The 20,779-nt window shown below is 32.7% G+C and overlaps 1 protein-coding gene across 2 annotated transcripts in view; it reads left to right on the top strand.

Annotated features, from left to right (window-relative positions):
* LOC114343366 (titin) overlaps window positions 1-20,779 on the top strand; it is a 92,448-nt gene that overhangs the window by 41,762 nt on the left and 29,907 nt on the right. For both annotated transcript variants that reach the window (XM_028294186.2, XM_028294192.2), the window contains exons 6-7: window positions 4,555-7,055; window positions 11,440-11,664. In XM_028294186.2, the coding sequence (XP_028149987.2) occupies window positions 4,555-7,055; window positions 11,440-11,664 (2,726 nt within the window). The remainder of the gene's footprint in view (window positions 1-4,554; window positions 7,056-11,439; window positions 11,665-20,779) is intronic.

The following is a 20,779-nucleotide window of genomic DNA, read 5'->3' as shown; positions in this document are numbered from 1 at the left end:
AAACAAAATATTTAATTTTCAACTAAAATTTTAGATAAGTAATTGTTTATCAATAATTAAATAACTTGGTAATATAAAAGCTCTTTTTGTATAGATTATAATTCCAGAAGCCGATGGAAATTGATTAAACAGTTTAGCAACAATTGAATTGTTAATTAAAAATGTATGGTCGCTATAATAACGACAATAATTATGATACATAAGAATAACTATGACTTTTGTCTAAAAAGACACTGTATCTATCTAATGTACATTACAGAATTGAAATTGGACTATTTAAGCGGCCTCAGGAATATTTTAAAATTATAAACAATTTTTTGGCTTATAAACAAATAGAATATCTCGGGAAATATTGGGAAAATTAAATCATGAAAACGGTATGGGAAAAAGCGGCAGGACGCTTCTTTTAAAAGAAAAAACGTTTAATTGTGATGAGTGATTCCTGAGATACAACCGGTCAAAGTTGACCGGCATTTACGGCAAAGATATAAACAATAGGATCATAATTTTCGAACCATCACCTTTTTATTTTTGTCCTCTTTCTCCACACCAATTTTCTTATCTTAAAAATACTCATAACATATATTATTATAATAAAAACTATTGATATTACGAGTAAAAATTGCCAAAAATAGCAAAATTCCAATCAAAAATTAAGTTGGAGAAAATGTAATCTCAAAGTTCAAAATCGGTATACGTTAAAAAAATGCATTTTCTTGGCTTCCCATGGAGCAATCTTCTTTATTCTATTTTTGTTCCCAAGTAACTCGAGTAGAGCCATCTAACTAACGCATTATTAAATGTCAAACTTGCTTTTGTTTTGTTATAATATATTAATTTATTTATAAGAAAAGAAAACTTCATATTTTTTCCAGTTGTAGACTTTTTTTAGATAAATTTACTACAAGTGTACCTTTTAACGTTAAAACACAAATATTATCATTTAAAAGCTGTATAATTATTTAAACAATCTTTATTTAAACAAATTAAAAATTTTTGTTATAATAAATAAATTTATTTATTATAACAAAACAAAAGCAACTTTGACATTTAATAATGTGTTAGTTAGATGGCTCTACTCGAGTTACTTGGGAACAAAAAAATAATGCTGAAAATTGCTCCATGGGAAGCCGAGAAAATGCATTTTTTTAACGTATACCGATTTTGAACTTTGAGATTACATTTTCTCCAACCTAATTTTTGATTGGAATTTTGCTATTTTTGGCAATTTTTATTAAACGCTTTTCTTTAGTTCAATAGTTTGCGTCAAATCTTTAGACGTTAATTTGACTGCCTTTTCTCCAATCCAAATGAATGAAAATTGGCAGATATATGCATTCGCGGGAACAATACACGAATAGTCAATAAAAAGATTTTTTTATGTTTATTAATTGTTTAAATAAAAAAAAACTATTTTAATGGAAAATGCTTAAATTCTCTTGCTTTTTACAATGTAAAAACTTGAAACTTTTACGGATTGTAGCCAATGATATGAACTGTCACGGTCCCAGGCCGGCTCTGTCCACAACAGAAGCTGTCGCGACGAACTGTCTGCGGGTGAGAGAAGCGTGTCTACCTAATTTGATTTATGATGTTCCATCCTTTTCTGGTATATTCCATTTCAACATAACAATTGCTTTCCAACTAATGTTTACCTTTTTTTGATGTTTCTGGAACTCAGTAGAAATTGTATGTAACTATATAAACAGACATTTTTAGAATTAGGAGTCAGTTAATATATTCGACGCGATATATTGTTTTATTGTTTGATCGGGTTGCTGAAATGTATGTATTTTTAAAGTAGATAAGTCGTATTTGTAAATAAATTAAATGTTAGAAAGTGTAAAATAAATTAGATATTGTTGTTAAATAAGTGTTAATTGTAAGTGTTATAAATAAACAATTTCAAGTAAGTCTTTTATTTATTTAATAATAATTAAAAGTCAATTCGCGTAATATTTCCTAAAAAACGTAACAGAACTATACATAATTCCACTTTTTACGTTAATTGTTTACGTTATGCTTCATAAATAAACAATAAAGTTTAAAATTTTTTGCCGATTCCGACTACTTTTCATGTTAGTACATCATATTTATATTTTATACATATTTTAAGAAACATGACGATATATTTTAATGTTTGAAAAGTGTAAGACTAAAAAGTAAAAAATAAAAAAATATGAAAAAATATTTTTAAGAAACGCTTTTCTTTATTTACGAGTGACTAAAATTAAAAATATTATAAAAAATCAACTAAAAAGCAAAAAATAAAAAAAAATGAAAAAATCTAACACATTCGTTAAAGAAAAGCGTGGGGCGAAAACCGTTTATTCGATGAAGACGCTTTTCTTTGACTAATGTGTTAGATTTTTCATTTTTTTTTTATTTTTTGCTTTTTAGTTGATTTTTTTATAATATTTTTAATTTTAGTCACTCGTAACTAAAGAAAAGCGTTTCTTAAATTTTTTTTCATATTTTTTTATTACCCGTAATATCAATAGTTTTTATTATAATAATATGGTATGAGTATTTTAAAGATATGAAAATTGGTGTGGAGAAAAAGGACAAAAATAAAAAGGTGATGGTTCGAAAATTATGATCCTATTGTTTATATCTTTGCCGTAAATGCCGGTCAACTTTGACCGGTTGTATCTCAGGAACCACTCATCACAATTAAACGTTTTTTCTTTTAAAAGAAGCGTCCTGCCGCTTTTATTTCCCATACCGTTTTCATGATTTAATTTAATTTAATATTTCCCGAGATATTCTATTTGTTTATAAGCCAAAAAATTGTTTATAATTTTAAAATATTCCTGAGGCCGCTTAAATAGTCCAATTTCAATTCTGTAAAGTACATTAGATAGGTACAGTGTCTTTTTAGACAAAATTCATAGTTATCTTATCTAAAATTTTAGTTGAAAATTAAATATTTTGTTGGAAAAACCCGCATTTTACGGGGAAAATTTCCATCAAAGCAAATCGGGAAAAACACGTCTCTATGCAGAATTTAATTACGGTGAATTTTTATTTGGGTATTTTTGATGTAAAGTTAAAATCTTTGGAGTTATAGAGCCAAAATTGAAAAAAACATGATTTTCGGGCGTCATTTTGTTTATAAAAAAGTAGCACACTATCTGCGGACTTTGCATACCTATATCAATAATACATATACAGGGTGTCCAGAAACTCTACCGACAAACGAAGACAGGAGATTCCTCAGATAATTTTAAGACAATTTAACCCAATTCACCTAGTCCGAAAATGCTTCCTAAGGGAGTTAGAGCTCTTTGAAGATGGCGTCATGTAATTAGTTTTTCTTAAATACCTCCAGAACGCTTCTATTTAGAAAAACGAAAATTGTTATGCGTATTTACTTTCCAGAAATGAATCGATTCCATCCATTGCGAATTTCTAGTGCCGATCATAGGCGTCCGTTTTGGGTAGGGCAACGGTTATTTTATCGCCTAACTTTTTTGTTTTAAATTTGTAAGCTTTTTTGACTCTGAATTATTAAATTGTGAGGTATTCTAGTACTTAAAGGTACTCTTACTTTAAGTCGATAGGATACACCGTTTTCTAGAAAAATGGAATTGAAAATTTTTCGTTCTTTAAATTTCAAAAAAAAAAGATTAAAAAACTATTTAGAAAGATGAAAACTGGTACATTTATTTATATTCCAGAGATTAATCGATTTCATTAATGGCGAATTTCTAGTACCGGTCATAGACGTCCGTTTTGGGTAGGTCAACAGTCATTTTATAGCATAACTGTATTGTCTTTAATTTTTAAGTATTATTGACACTAGATTATTTAATTATGAGATATTCGAGTACTAAAAGTTACTCTTACTTTAAGTTGGCAAAATACATCGTTTTTTTTTAATTTGTTTCAATGGTTTTTTCAAATTCCCAAAACTAAAAACTTTCAAATCGATTTTTCTAGAAAACGATGTGTCCTACCGACTTAAAGTAAGAATACCTTTTAGTACTAGAATACCTCACAATTTAATAATCCAGTATCAAAAATGCTTAAAAGTTGAAGACAAAAAAGTTATGCGATAAAATATCCGTTGCCCTACCCAAAACAGACGCCTATGGCCGGTATTATAAATTCGAAATGGATGAAATCGATTCATTTCTGGAAAGTAAATATGTATACAAATTTTCGTTTTTCTAAATAGAAGCGTTCTGGGGGTATTTAAGAAAAACTAATTACATGGCGCCATCTTCAAAGAGCTCTAGCTCCCTTAGGAAGCATTTTCGGACTAGGTGAATTGGGTTAAATTGTCTTAAAATTATCTGAGGAATCTCCTGTCTTCGTTTGTCGGTAGAGTTTCTGGACACCCTGTATACAATCATAAGATTCGATTCCAGCAATAAAATTGCTGGTAAATAACTTTTCGCAAGAATGGCCTGTTCTCCGATAATCTGCCCAGACTAATATTACATAGAATTATTTATGAATGATCAATTTTGGGTACAATATTATCCATATCCATACCTCGATATACATAACTCAATTTCGCGTCTTATTGTTTTTTTTTATTATTTCCAGGCCCCCGCTAAATAATAAAACGGTGCAGTCACAGCCGTGGTATGAGAAGATAATGTGGAGGAAGTCTGCTAATCCAGAGTGTAAAGTACTCGAAAATTCTGTCGGTTTGTCTTTTCTTCAGACTTACTCCGATGAAGACTCCGAGAATGAAACAGAAGAAATCGTAATATGTAGTGGCATTAAACAAAAACCAATAACTCCTATTAACCCTGTAACTGTTTTTTCAATCCAAAATGATGCTGTTATGGATAATAAAGATTTAAAAATTCCACGTGTGCTAGCACCAGAAACAACAGTGCAGCAATCACCATCACCAATCTATAATGTGCTCCAAGATGATACCGAAATGTACACTCCTGAATTGAGTCCAAATGAAATGAGTCAGTCGGAATCAATACGTTACAAATCAGGGGATGAAACCGGCGTATTAACTCCAGAAATTTCGTCCTCACAATTATTAAAAGTTACACAAGTTGAAGAACAAACTCCAGAAAAACGTCAAACACAAGTTGAAGAAAAAACTCCAGAAAAACGTCAATTAGATTCTGAACCTGAAAAATCAGACACACAAGAAAAAGAAAAGGAAAAGGTATTGAAAGATAAAAAGAAAACTAAACGAAAACTGGAACAACCAGTGGATGAAGAAATTCCCAAGCACAAAAAGAAGAAGAAACTTAAAAAACGCGATTCTCACGAAGATAGTGATGGTTCTCAAGAAAAAAGAAAGAAGAAAAAGCCGAAAAAAGCTAAAAACAAAGAAAAAATATCTAAGAAACCGAAAACCAGTACCAAGAAATCGAAAAAGAAAGATGTATCTGAAGTTAATGTAAAAAAGAAAAAAGCAAAGAAGAAGAAAAAGAAAACGATTAGTGTAAATGCTAAATCACCATTATTGGATGACTTACGAAAGAAGTTAAAGAAGAAAGCCAAGAAAAAAGCATCGCAAAAAGTAGAAGCACCGTCGAAGTGTAAGTCTTCTGAAAACGTAGAAATTTCGAAAACAAATACACGGAAAGAGAAACATAAAAACAATTATTCGGAAAGTGATTCCGAATCTCGTCTCGAACCTGTCAGAAGCTTAGAAATAGAAATTAAAAAAGAAGTTGATCAGAATATAGATCCCGTGCAAGAGAAAAATATCCCAACACATGACATTAGTGTAATACCAATTATCGCAATTAAAACTGAACCTGTTGATGAAGATTTTAACGAAAATCAAAACGTACCACCTCAAAAAACTGTTGAATTCAACGATACTTGGGAGAGCGAAGAAGAAGAAAGCCAAACGATAAAACCAAATCTAAACTCAGGATGGGAGAGCGATGAGGAAGACTATAAAGCAGAAGAGAGACAAACTGAAACCAGAGAAGATGAGATAGCTAGAAATAATGATGCCGTTCTAGATCTGGAAATACCCTTAAATATCAAACCGTTTAAAAAACGGGATTCACAAATATTTATTTCAAAGAAACCGCTCGTAAATATAGATCCAAGTGATTTGGAGACAGAAAAAGCTATAGTAGTACCCATCGAAAATCAAAATGCTGTTAATACTCAAGTAGATTGTACGCCTAAAAGAGGAAGGTGGGACAGAAAAGAATCCAGCTCTGAAGTTCATTCTTCAGAACTGAAGACTGAACACCTTGCATTAAATGTGAATACTTTTATTGTTGAGAAGAAGGAAGTATTGGAAAACGAATACGAAGAGTTTATGAAGGCTGTAACTTCGAAATCTGCTGAAGAAGTGAAGACAGGCAACGTCAGTTGCCTGTCTTCAAGCGAGGTTGGCATAGATTTAACCAAGATGACCGAAAAGAGCCAGAATGTCACAGAAGTTATTCCCCGACAAACTGTAGTACCTGCTAAAGATATACCCTTCATACCAATGCCAGACGAAAGAAAACTACAGACATCTCTAGTGCCCACAGCCAAGATGGACCATGAAATACCTTTGAACCTTCCTTCACATCGGATAAATGTTGTAATATCTAAACCAACGATCACAACTCGGCAGTTAATCGAAAATAAAACTGAGTTTGCTCAAAGTGGAACTCCGACGAAAACTCCATTTAGTTTTACTTCGTTAGTGCTACCGACCAAAAAGTCACTCATAGATAATTCTAACCTCAAACTTGGCGATTCCGACGATGAGAATCAGAAAATGAAATCTGTTTCAGAACTAAGGAAAGAATATTTAGGCGAGCATGGAGAATTTGATACGGTTATACATAAGATACAAAAAAACAGTGAGTTTATGAATCCTGAACCCAAAAACACTGCCGAACCGGTTAGCGAACGTCATAGGAGTCGATCTAGAAGTCCTTTGAGATCTAGTCGTAGACATGATGAAAAATCGAAAAAGAGGAGCCCTTCACCTAAAAGAGACTCTCATAGAAGAAGGGACAGTCCTAGACGAAGGGGTTATTCGCCCAGAAAAGATTATTCTCCCAGAAGAAGAAAATCGCCTGACAGATATAGAGATAAGAGCAGGCAGTCTCCTGGTAAGTAATATCAGTTTCATAATGCTCTTTTTATATATTTTCTTCTTATAGGCCAAGAGACAGCGCTGAAAAATCTCTTTGAATTTACTAAAGCTAGATTTTTCACAGTTGATTACTGTGATTGTGCAGAGAAACATACTGCGGTCGGTCAAGCGAAACGTAGAACAGGGGTTACTGAGAGGGTATCAAAGTTGCTTTCCTACGAAGGTAATTAAATCCATTTACTAAGGCTGAAAATCAGTACACACACTCTAAATTAAATATAAATAAAAGTTATTATAGTCGGTCAGCTGTATGACGGGACAGAGCCGGTCGGTCGGCCCCATAGTCGATTGAGGAAATGAAGCATTTTGGCTCGCAATTTTTTCGTCCAGCATAAATTTACTTGAAATTTTCACAGAAGGTAGGGAATAATAGTCCAAGGATCATTTTCTAGATCATGCCGCTATCATACGCTAAAACCTTGGGGGTGGTTGCCAACCCATCTCGGGAGTGGGAATTTTTTATTACATTTTAACCATGTAATTCGATGGAAAAAGTGATTCTAAGAAAAAAATATTTTTTACATTTTCTTCGTAAATATTTTCGAGTTATTCGCGCTTGAAAATAACAGTTTTTAGACGAAAAAATCGACTTTTTTAGAGGGTTTTTTGAGAGTACCTCGAAAACTATGCATTTAATCAAAAAAACTGTAGATATCAAAATGGTATCTTTTAGTAACACAAACCAAATTCTTTTCTAGTAATATCTTTAAGACCAATACAATCCGAGATACGGCATGTTAAAGTTAGCTTTTTTCGTCAAATGCATAATTTGAAATATTAAAAGTCAAATAATGGGAAAAATTTGCATTTTTCGAATAAAACTTAAATAATATTTTTTCAAGTATACAATTAGACCTTTCAAAAAAAAAATAAAAGTTTCTAGCATGGAAATTAAGCGACTTATAATCAAAAAAATGCCGGTACCTGCTTTTCTCTACGAAAAAATCAGTGAAAACAACCCCCTAACTACCTTCCTAATTCAAAATTGGTCTTCGCCTTTCTGTAGTTCCTTTTATATTTATATTATCAATACACTCCAGGAGTTTGACCCATTTAAAATGCCTAATTTTGGAAAAATTGGAGTTTAAAGAAATATTGATTTTTTGCAATTTGGTATTTTTCACCTTTTACTTCAAAATATCTCCGAAAATACTGAAGATACGAAAAAAATTATAAACTACTAAATTGTAGCTATTTTAATGGCTAAAATTACCCTGTGCATAGATTTTCATTACAGTGAATAGTTAGCCAGATATAGCTGTTTAAAACCTCTATTTACCAGCAAACACCCCCTTATTCGAGCCCTTTAAACCCGCCCCAATTAAAAACTAAGGGATCTTACGGAATTTAATTTACACAGTCTTATAGCTCTTTAAAATCCTACAAAATCGTTTTTGAAGAAACTTTTTATCGCCAAAAATATATAGAATATTTTTCGAGGTATTCTCAAAAAACCCTCTAAAAAAAGTCGATTTTTTCGTCGAAAAACTGTTTTTTTCAAGCGCGAATAATTCGAAAAATATTAGTTTTACGAAGAAAATGCAAAAAACATTGTTTTCTTAGAATCACTTTTTACATAGAATTACATGGTTAAAATGTAATAAAAAATTCCCACCCCCGAGATGGGTTGGCAACCACCCCCAAGGTTTTAGCGTATGATAGCGGCATGATATAGAAAATGATCCTTGACTACTCCCTACCTTCTGTGAAAATTTCAAGTAAATCCATGCTGGACGAAAAAATTGCGAGCCACAATGCTTCATTTCCTAAATCGACTATTGGGGCCGACCGATCGGCTCTGTCCCGTCATACAGCTGACCAACTATAATAACTTTTATTTATATTTAATTTAGAATATAATAATAATAATAATAATAATAATGGAGTTTATTCGTAGAAAATTAATTATACATATAATAAACTCAGTTCCTCACTGAAGTTGTACGCGTACAACTTGTGCGTGAGGGTTCAATTTTGATTATCTTAAACAACACTAATTAATTTTAAAATTTACAAAAAGGAATCAAATAAAGTTTTTTTCGTTCATCTGTCTCGAAATTTGGGCTCCTCTTCTCACTAATTTAGTTACTATTACATGCTGTTTTTTGGACCTACGAAAATTTCTCATAAAATTCAAGAAATGATTGCAAAACGTTTTCAATGGGACTTCTCTGGTGGGACTTCGTTTTTTATGAGCATAATTATTACTTTTTTAATGTGTTTTATCTATTTTTACAATAATTTTTACAAATTTAACACTTATAAGTGACATTTCAAAAAATTCATTTTTGACAAGCAGATATAAGATATATATTCATATAAGCCGAATGACAGCAAATAATTGTATACTGAATGTGTATACTGATTTTCAGCCTTAATAAATGTATTTAATTACCTTCGTAGGAAAGCAACTTTGATACCCTCTCAGTAACCCCTGTTCTATGTTTCGCTTGAACGACCGCAGTATGTATCTCTACACACTCACAGTAATCAACTGTGAAAAATCTAGCTTTAGTAAATGCAAAGAGATTTTTCAGCGCTGCCTCTCCGTCTATTACGGTGCTTATTCGTTCCGAATGTTGGCGATCAGCATGGCTATCCTAACTTTGCATGCTGCTATTCGGAATAGTCTGTTTGTCGATGTAGGTATTGAACCAGTTTCTCAGATATATTCTTCTCCCTGGTCCTCTCTTCCCAATACCTTGCCCTGAAGAATGAGTAGCGGCAATCTCTATTCATTCCTCATAACATGGCCAAGATATTCTAGTTTCCGCTCTTTGATTGTGTTAAAAACCTTGCATACCTTGTCCATTCCACATAGGACCTCAACATTCCTTGAAACAAAGTCTATATTCTTTGATAGAGCAATAATTTTTTTTATTACATATTTTAATTTACAATCTTCTTCATCGAAGCTATAATAGTTTGAATATTAAATACATGAGGGAGAAGCTGTCCTGTGGCAACCTTCCTATTATAATTTTTACATTAGATCATAAAATATATTTATTTAATTTATTAAATCTGTGGGCCATAGTTTCTTCAGTCGTCTTGCGAATTCAAAAGGAGTGTTTAGCAGTCTTGCTTCATCATTTGGATGAATTCTCAGTCCATCAAGGTAGCTCATTGTGATCCTTTGAATTTCTTCCTCTACCAAAGGTGTAGCTGAGTCCTCGTTTAGGGTTTTATTGCTTACATACCAGGGTGCGTTGAATATCATCCTCAATATTTTTGATTGGACTCTTTGTATTTTCTTGATATTTGATGGCTTTGAGCAACCCCAGAGTTGAACACCATAGGTCCAAATTGGTTTTATCATAGTTTTATACAGGAGCAGTTTATTTTCAATATTGAGTTTTGACTTTCGACCAATAAGCCAGCTCATTTGTCGTATTTTGATGTTGATCTGGGTTTTCTTGACTTGAATGTGCGGCTTCCATGTTAATCTTTTGTCAAGGGTTAGTCCCAAATATTTGACTTGTGTCCTGACTGGTAATTGTGTATCACTTAATGTAATTACTGGACATACATCCCTTCGGTTTGTAAATGTAACTTGGGTTGACTTGTTTTCATTTACTTTCACCTTCCATTTGTTGAGCCATGTTCCCAATTGGTCAAGGTGGTTTTGCAGTTGTGTACACGCCATATTGGGGTCCTCATTGACAGCGACTATGGTAGTGTCATCAGTGAATGTTGAGATTTGGGTTGTTTCAGTGGTTGGGATATCTGCGCCAAATAATAGGTAAAGGAGAGGACCCAGGACGCTACCCTGCGGTACGCCTGATTTAATGGGAAAATATGTGGAAGTTGTTGTGTTATATTTTACTTGGAAGTAACGATCTTTAATGTAGGATTTCATAATTAGGTAGTAGGGGTTGGAAGAATACTTTTGAAGTTTGTATAAGAGTCCAGTATGCCATACTCTATATCAAATGCCTTTTCTACATCTAAGAATGCCGCTGTGCAATATTTTTTTCCTCAATGGCAGTAAGGATTTTTGTTATAATTCTGATTCTGTTGTGTTGTGGAGTGTCTCTCTCTAAAACCAAAATGGTGTGTGGGTATTTCTACATCTAGGTTAATGTCCTTCTTCAGTCTATCGAGTAGTAATCTTTCGAAGATCTTAGACATTGTCGGCAACTAGCTGATTGCTCGATAGGATGATGTTTTATTTGGAGGTTTGCCCGGTTTGTGCATCATTATTATTTGCGCAAATTTCCATGTGATTGGGAAATATGTCAGTCTGAGTGCACTATTGTATATTGTAGTTAGCATGACCAATGCTTGATAGAACAATAATATAGTTTAAAATTTTTAATACCTATTATTATTATTTATAGGGAGAAAATATTCATCAAGAAGGAGCCACTCCCCCAACTACCGGAAAAGAACACCTTCGCCTAGGAGAAGATCGCCTAGAAGAGGTGTCTCTCCTCGGGATCGATCGAATAAAAAATCGTCTAGAACCAGGGAGACATCGGACAGAATGGAAGCAGAAACTAAACGACAAACATCATCGCCGTTAGAAAGGCTAAAAAGAAGCGTTGCCGATTCTACCATTTCAGGTATTTTTTTTTATTTAATTTACTTTATTATATTATCATTATCGTCTTTAGGTGTGTGACTGTCCACAAATGGCATCACTGAAATGGGGGGACATCTTATTACATCCTTAAGTCTAGGTTTTATGAAGTTAAGATTTTAACCAGTTAAAATGAAAAAAATTATTGTCATATTCTTTATGTTTATCAGATGTTATTACTATTTTTAAAAGAAACCAACTTTCGATATGGGAAGATCAATGGAATCTTTACTGCTTAACAAACCCCACAGGATACACCACTTTACAACCAGTGATTCCACAAAGTACCTGGTTTAAGAGTTTTAAAGCTCCACGTAAATATATAACAACTATAAATCGACTACGTTTTGGACATGCTTGCTATCCAAATCATTTATATAAAATAAATGTGATTGAAGGCGATAATTGCAAACATTGCTGAAAGCAGGGTGATCGTGATCATATCTTTTTTGAATGTACCTACTAAGTTTCAACGGCATTCATTCTCTCTATAAAAATTTAATTAAACTTGATATGCATGCACCATTCAATATCCAGTCTCTGCTGGCTACAGGCTCACAACAAATATACAATATATAGATTTCTTGTCAGACACACGCACGGTCCTATAAGATTTGTACGCGGGCATGATATTTTTTATGATTTAAGTTCAGATTTGCATCCTTTTTTATCATAAATGTTATATCACTTTATCAGAGATCCATTATTGTTTTTATTGTATTATTTATTGTATTACTATATTGTTTCTGTTTAATTTTGTATTAGGGATATGATTGTATATTCTTTATTGGCTGAATGACTAATGTCTATGCCATCAAATAAATAAATAAAAGAAATGAAAAAAAAATGTGTAAGATGATCTTTGAAATCTGTGACAAACTCCGGTATAAAAGGTATTATAAAATACCGATATTCTAACGTCATTAATGTCGGTGGGGAAGATCTAAGCGGCTTGGCCCACTTGTATCCTCGCCAATCACTCTGTCCGGAATAGACTTCTCTGCAGTGGCGCACCCAGGGGGATTTTGGGGGTTAAAACCCCTCCCAGGGCATTGTATATAAAGAATAGTAGGAACATGTAACTTGTCTTTCACAAACAATACAAAAAAAGTTCTGTGTCCAAAACCTTCAGTAAAATTTCAAAGTTATTATTGAAATATAAGTTATTTTCTATACCATCAACTAGGGGTTTTTTGATCAGATAAAATATGTCAATTTGGCGGTTTTTGAAACTAAAAATGTTTTAGCTAATCCTAAAAATTTTTTTCAACACTTCGTTATTTTTCCAAATTTTAATATTTTTCAAAAATCCTAGTTGATGGTGTAGGAAATAACTTATATTTCAATAATCACTTTGAAATTTTATTCAACACCTCGTATGTCGAAAACAAACAATTTGCGAACATACGTTTATAAAGCAAGCTGACATTATTTTTTCATGCAGAATTACCCCTAAAAGTTTGTCATACTTATTTAAAAACACCCTGTATTGATGAAAAACATGGCTAGTTGTTAAAGTACCTAACTTTTTTATTATCCAACATAAGCGAATGAATAAAAAAACAGAATGTTAAGAAAACCTGAGGCTACAGTTGGGTTTTAATTTCAGTAGTATATAAATGCTAGAATATTCCACATGGCGTGGCAAACATTGAGAAAAAAATAGTTTGATTGGTACACCCGGTATACAATGACAATTTACGTGTCTAGCAGCAACATTATTATAGCAATATTGTTATAGAATAAGGCTACTATATACTGAAAAAATCACTTAAATCGGACAACAGTTTTAGGAAATAAGAGATATAAAAAATTACCCATTTTTAAGGTGTCCCGATTTTTTTGACCAGGAGTGTATATGGAAATATTCGAATTTCTTCTTCAAATGCAAATCCACTAATGGATGTTGGCGATCACATTTTCCATTAACTCTCTGTTTCTTGCAATGTGGATCAGTGATTGTATGTCGGTAATCCCTGTCCATTGCCTTATGTTTCGGAGCCAGGACATTTTCTTGCGTCCTATTCCTCTCTTGCCTTCAATTTTACCCTGGATTATAAGTTGAAGGAACTGGTATTTTTCGTTTCGCATGATGTGACCCAAATACGCCGTTTTTCTTTTCTTGATGTTTTCGAAAAGCTGACGTTCTTGGTTGATTCTTTTAAGGACATCCACATTTGTGACTTTCGCCGTCCATGGTATCTTTAGGATACGGCGATAAAGCCACATTTCGAAGGCTTCTAATCTGTTTATATCCCTCGTTTTGAGTGTCCAGCCCTCTATGCCATATAGCAGCACCGACCACACGTAGCATTTAGTAAACCTTAGTCTCAGTGTAAGGTCGAACTCTGAGCAGCTCAGTACCTTCCTGAATTTTACGAAAGCTTGTCGAGCTTGCTCAATGCGACATTTTACTTCCCTGTCCGATGCCCAGTCTTTAAAAAGCTACGTTCCTAGGTATTTGAATTTGCTCACTCTCTCAATGGACTTAGTATTCAGTGTTATGGTGGAGTTTTCAAATGCATCCAAGTTTCTGGAGATGATCATGAATTTGGTCTTTTTGGCATTAATCTCTAATCCCATTCGCTTACTGTATTCTCCGATTATAGTGACAAGTTGTTGAAGATCTGCTATGTTGTCGCAAATTAAGACAGCATCATCAGCATATCGTATGTTGTTGATTAATACTCCATTCACTTTGATTCCCATCTCTGCATCTTCCAAAGACTCTTGAAATATGGCTTCCGAATAAATGTTAAATAAAAGAGGGGAAAGCACACATCCCTGCCGAACACCCCTTCTTATATGTATGGATTTGGATATAGAATTGTCTATTTTTAATTGTGCTGCCTGATACCAGTACAAGTTTTTAATGCATCTTATGTCTTTTTGGTCTATATCAAGCTTCTTGAGGATCTGCATTAACTTGTGATGTTGGACACGATCAAACGCTTTCTCGTAGTCTAGAAAGCACAGGAATACGTCCTTCCTCTGATCGTAACAATTTTGGACCAACACCTGTGTTGCTACTATTGCTTCTCTTGTTCCCAAACCTTGCCTAAACCCAAACTGAGAATCACTGATGTCCCATTCACATTTTTTCTATAATCTTTGATGTAGTATTTTTAAGAATATTTTTAAAGTGTGACTCATCAGGCTAATGAGTCTGTGATCCTCACATCTTTTTGCATTGACTTTTTTGGGTAGGGGAATAAATGTAGAGAGCAACCACTGCTGAGGATAGCAACCAGTTTCATAAATAAAATTAAATATTTTATGTAGTGCTGAAATTCGAATTTCTCTTACAGAAATTTAAAAACGTATTACAAAATAAAAGAAGGATATTTCTTGTTAGGAAATGAGGCTAAAATTCTTTCTGGTGACTTTGTGGAAATTGTTAATTTAGATACTCGATCACTAAGTAGTTTAAAATATTTTCCAATCACATCTGTTGATGTAGAGCGCAGCTTTTGTGCTTACGAGTATATGTACTCAGATCGCAGACATAAATTTTGAAAATTTATTGTTTTTTTAATAGCGGTGATATAAGATCAGTGATCAATTCGTAAAATTAATAAAAATAGTTCATTATTGTTGCAAATACCTCTTTTATATTAGATAGTGGAGCAGTGTTTTCTTAATATAGTAAAATTACTACTAAAACTTGTTTTATCTTAGAAAAAAATGTTGGCATACTTTGGTAAAAATATGTGCATATATATGCGCATATTTCTTTAATTATTTTGTACATATTTGCTCATCTCTAGTAATGACATATTGTCGATGATTAGAAGTTTAAAAGAGAATATCTTGATCCCTCATTCATTACCAGTACGATTAACGAACGCGAACACATAGTGTTACTCATCTCTTTTTTCATAATTCTTGTGAAGTGATTTACTGTGTTGGCTTCCTTTTGTCATACTCTTTATTCATATTCACACTTACGTCACAAGAGATCAAGAAGTTCCCTTTTGTATAGCTAATTCTTTAAACACTCGGAATTTTTCCTTGGTGATTTTATATAAACATATATTTCTATCTGTCCAAGAAATTACATTCATTCAAAATATACCAGAAATATTCTTCTTTTTTAGTTGAAAGCTCGATTGGATATCAACCACCTGTAACAGTTGAAAAGAATTTTTTATTTTCAAAATAACTTTTATTAAAACGCGTATCATACGTGTACGCTGCATAATTGAAGATTGGTGAAGACTAGATAATATTATAAGATGAATACTAACATAGATGAAGGAATACACACAAAAATAATAGAGAGACAAAGAAAACAGAAGGAGGGATAGATAGTGATGTAAATTAGGCTGTGAGAAACTACTCTGATATATCTGAATGACGAAGTTAGATTGCAAAGAAGATTTAGGTTAAGAGGTGAGTCGACGTTGAACGTGCGGCAACCTTCGGTGCCAATTAAGTGGCAACAACCTGGAGGTGCCGTTATATGGGAAATAATGCACCGTTGCTCGTTTAAGTACTAAGAGGGGCCGGGGGTATATCTAAGCGCTAATACAGACGGGGCGGCGTACGTCGACTGAACCCCCGCTGAGGTGTCGAAAGCGACGCATCCCTTACTATACTATGATGCAGTGACACACACGAGACGTTCTTAAAATTTTCGTTGCATCGACGTTCCCGCGACCCATCCTAAAATCCATATGTCGCCAAGCGGTTTTACGACTTCGACGCGAGTATCGTGGTACAACACAGACGTTTGAGCTGTTCTAGCGAATTTTGTTGTGAGTGTTGCCAAATCTTGTTTAATGATGGAAATTACAGACTCGAACTATATTTTTACTTGGATTTTTTACTCCCATATCAAATTATTTTTATATGGGACTCATTGTATTTTTAATTTTTTTATCTTATAGCTTAAAGGGCAACTTAAGTAGGTACATTTCTATCTGGAAAAAAAGTAATCTACTAAATAAATTATTTTTCAAACTCTTTGAAACTAATTTCACAAATAGTCAAACAGAATTTTCAAATCTGTAACCATTGACCAGTTTGACTTGACTTGAGTTATTTGTCAGAAGGATTGACGTTAATAAAAATAAAATTATTGACTCCATAAAAATAAAGATAATACAGGGTGAGTCATGAGGAACTGTACATACTCCTACCTCGTATAGAGGCCCCTATGGGGAATAACAAATGACCATTAAAAAGTGTCTGCTCCCATTGTTTAATAATATACAGGGCGAGTTTCGCATTTTGACAGAAATTTGTATTCGTCATAATTTTTGAACGGTCAGATCGATGTGTCTCTTATTTTGGTCAATCGTTACACTATTGCCACCTAATCAACTGATTTATTCAAACTAGAAAAAAATCAGGTCCGGCTTTAAAAAAATTAGTTCGTTTGGGTCTTAGAAAAAATTTCACACTGTATAAGCTTTTTGAAAACTCTAATATGAATTTTACAAATTAGACAAATAGGCAATTAAAATAACATATTTATTTGTCTCCGCACACGATTGCTGAATTTTTTATAAAAAAAAATCAAATTTGACTATGAATAATTAAAAGTTTGGTAAAGTGAACCATAGATTAAAAAAAATAACTTTTATTACAAAAATGATTTTTTTTTGAACAAATATTTAATTTATGTTATCACCCAATCAACTGATTTATTCAAACAAGAAAAAAATCAGGCCCGGATTTAAAAAATAAGTTCGTTTTGGTCTTAGAAAAAATTTCACCCTGTATACGCTTTTTGAAAACTCTAATATGATTTTTACAAATTAGACAAATAGGCAATTAAAATGGCATATTTATTTTTTTCCCCACACGATTACTTAACTTTTTATAAAAAAAAAATCAAATTTGACTATGAATAATTAAAAGTTTGGTAAAGTGAACCATAGATTAAAAAAATAACTTTTATTACAAAAATGAATTTTTTTTGAACAAATATTTAATTTATGTTATCACCCAATCAACTGATTTATTCAAACTAGAAAAAATTCAGGCCCGGATTTAAAAAATTAGTTTGTTTGGGTCTTAGAAAAAATTTCACCTTGTATACGTTTTTGAAAACTCTAATATGAATTTTACAAATAAGACAAATAGGCAATTAAAATGGCATATTTATTTTTCCCCACACGATTACTTATTTTTTTATAAAAAAATCAAATTTGACTATGCATAAAAAGTTTGGCAAAGTTTTTGCATAGATTTAAAAAAATTAACTTTTTTTACAAAAATTAATTTACAAAAACAACGTTTTTCTTAACATTAAAAGTTTTACCTTTTTTTTTCTAACACGTCTAGATCTAAAACTTCCCATAACACTTCTTTTGGACTCTATAATTTAACATAGACGTGATCAAATTGATAAATTTTAAATTTTTCCACCTAATTTTTGCGATTTACAAGTTTACAACTTTTACAAAAAGAAGACTGAAAGTCTACAACAATTTTCATAGTCTTCACAATGGTAAGAGATATGTGCTGTAAAAATTTCAGAAAAAAAATATTAAAATGGAACAGAGTTGTAGCGAGTTAAACCGTGAGTTCATTTTTTTTTTTCATTTTTAGGTTAAAATTCCGATTTTGACAAATTTGATTTTTTAATAAAAAATTAAGTAATCGTGTGGGGAAAAAATAAATATGCCATTTTAATTGCCTATTTGTCTTATTTGTAAAATTCATATTAGAGTTTTCAAAAAGTGTATACAGGGTGAAATTTTTTCTAAGACCAAAACGAACTAATTTTTTAAATCCGGACCTGATTTTTCTCTAGTTTGAATAAATCAGTTGATGGGATGGTAAAATAAATTACTTATTTGTGCAAAAAAAATTAATTTTTGTAATAAAAGTTATTTTTTTAAATGTATGGTTCACTTTACCAAACTTTTAATTCATAGTAAAATTTGATTTTTTATAAAAAATTAAGTAATCGTGTGCGGAAAAAAATAAATATGCCATTTTAATTGCCTATTTGTCTAATTTGTAAAACTCATATTAGAGTTTTCAAAAAGCGTATACAAGGTGAAATTTTTTCTAAGACCCAAACGAACTAATTTTTTTAAAGCCGGACCTGATTTTTTTCTAGTTTGAATAAATTAGTTGATTAGGTGGCAATAGTGTAACGATTGGCCAAAATAAGAGATACATCGATCTGACCGTTCAAAAATTATGACGAATACAAATTTCTGTCAAAATGCGAAACTCGCCCTGTATATTATTAAACGATGGAAGCAGACACTTTTAAATGGTCATTTGTTATTCCCCATAGTAGCCTCTATACGAGGTAGGAGTATATACAGTTCCTCATGACTCACCCTGTATAAACAGTTATCTTACCTTATTTATTATTTTATTTATGATGCTCTACAGGCCTTGTATTTACAATTTTACATAATACAGTTTATACTAATAACTTATATAATTTTATTTGATGTCTATGTAAACATTGCTGAACTATGGTTCTCTACCTTATCGTATTTTTCGCCTTCTCTTTCCAGTGTATAATTTCCATCGATACTATATATTCCTGAAACTTTCTTGCAGTCTTTTTCTTGGTCTACCTCGTCCCCTAGTCCCAACTGGTCTTCTTAGCAGTACCATCTTTGGCATTTTTTCCTTATCCATCCCCTCGACATGACCTGCCCACCTGATTCTTTATGACTTTGTGTATCTTGTTATGCTTGGTTCCTTGTAAAGCATCCTTAATTCTTGATTGGTGCTTCTATGCCAGCCGTCTTCTGTATCTGTATTCTTTCCCCTGAAAATAGCTCTCAGTACGTTCCGTTCTCAACTCTATATCATTTCTTCTTCTGTTTTATTTAGCACCCATGTCTCACATCCGTAGGTGACTGTTGCTCTTATTACTGTTTTGTATATTCTGATTTTCGTCTTTCATACGTACTTTGACTTTAATTTGAATAATTTTTTTGTTAATATTAATTTGTGAAACATCACTATTTCCCATTTAATGGGGTATAATAGAGGGGCATCAATTTAACACCTGTATTTGCTCAGTGGCGTACCATAGAATGGACAGCCTCTTAGCGTTATAAATAGTTTTTCTTAGGTGATATGCTTTCCCTCATAACGGTGTTATTTCTTGAACATGGCTCTTTAATACTTACTAATAACTCCTGAAAAGATTTTTTAGATGTTCTTGTAAAATTAAAAAACTTCTCTGGGCCTTTATTATATTAATTTCGTTATATAATGTGTAAAAAAATTCCTTATACTTTCGTTCCTTTATAATGGGATGTATCCAATATCTGCGTTTCTTTTTTTATTTAATTTAAGATAAAGTAAACTTGCATTTATTACAAAAGACAAATCGTCATATCTTTCAGACATCGTATCGTACAGTAGGCAACACGCGACTAAATTTGGCAACAACGAAATACCAATACTTTAAATCGTAGCATAGCTGCCACTGTTACACCGCGCCATGTGTTTTAAGCTGCCTCGACGTCGACTCGACGCGCGCCGCCTGGTGTGTCCTTGCTCTAAGACAGTGTGAAGTAAGGGAAGTTTCGGAAATTTACAAACTGAACAGAATAGAGACAAAAAAGTTGGGCGCCACCTACCTGGGTAGGAATGTTGTTGGTAAGAGCCGAAGAGATACGAAACTATCATCAAAATCGCTCTAAAATTGACTAGGAGGCACGTGAGTTACTGGTTTGAAGTAAATACCGTATCAAAAATTACAATCGTAGATTATTTATTTTGCGCTAACAAAAAAATATCAAGAAAGTCAAAATGCATGCTCGCGTTCACAAACCGCGTCACCAACGCGGCGGCAGACATAGTTCCAATCCGGGTCTTCTTCTTATTCTTCTTGATCTATCTGTGACGAATGTTGGCGATCATCATGGCAGTCTTTATCTTATCTGCAACAGCGCAGAAAATCTGCACACATGTTGTGTTGAAACAGGATTTGAGGTTCTTTAACCAGGATGTTCTTCTTCCTAGATCTGGACCAAATCTTTTCCTTTGTAGAAGGGCATGTGTCCAAAGTATTCTAACTTTCGAGGTTTGATGGTGGTCAGTGCCTCTTGGTTCTTATTAATTATTTTTTACGAAGACGTAGTATCGCAGCATTATTTTTATACCAA

Source organism: Diabrotica virgifera, chromosome 5 (genome assembly GCF_917563875.1).
Source record: "Diabrotica virgifera virgifera chromosome 5, PGI_DIABVI_V3a".
NCBI classification, from domain to species: Eukaryota; Metazoa; Arthropoda; class Insecta; order Coleoptera; family Chrysomelidae; genus Diabrotica; species Diabrotica virgifera.
The sequence above is the reverse complement of the archived record's forward strand: the minus strand, read 5'-3'. Positions and strand labels throughout refer to the sequence as shown.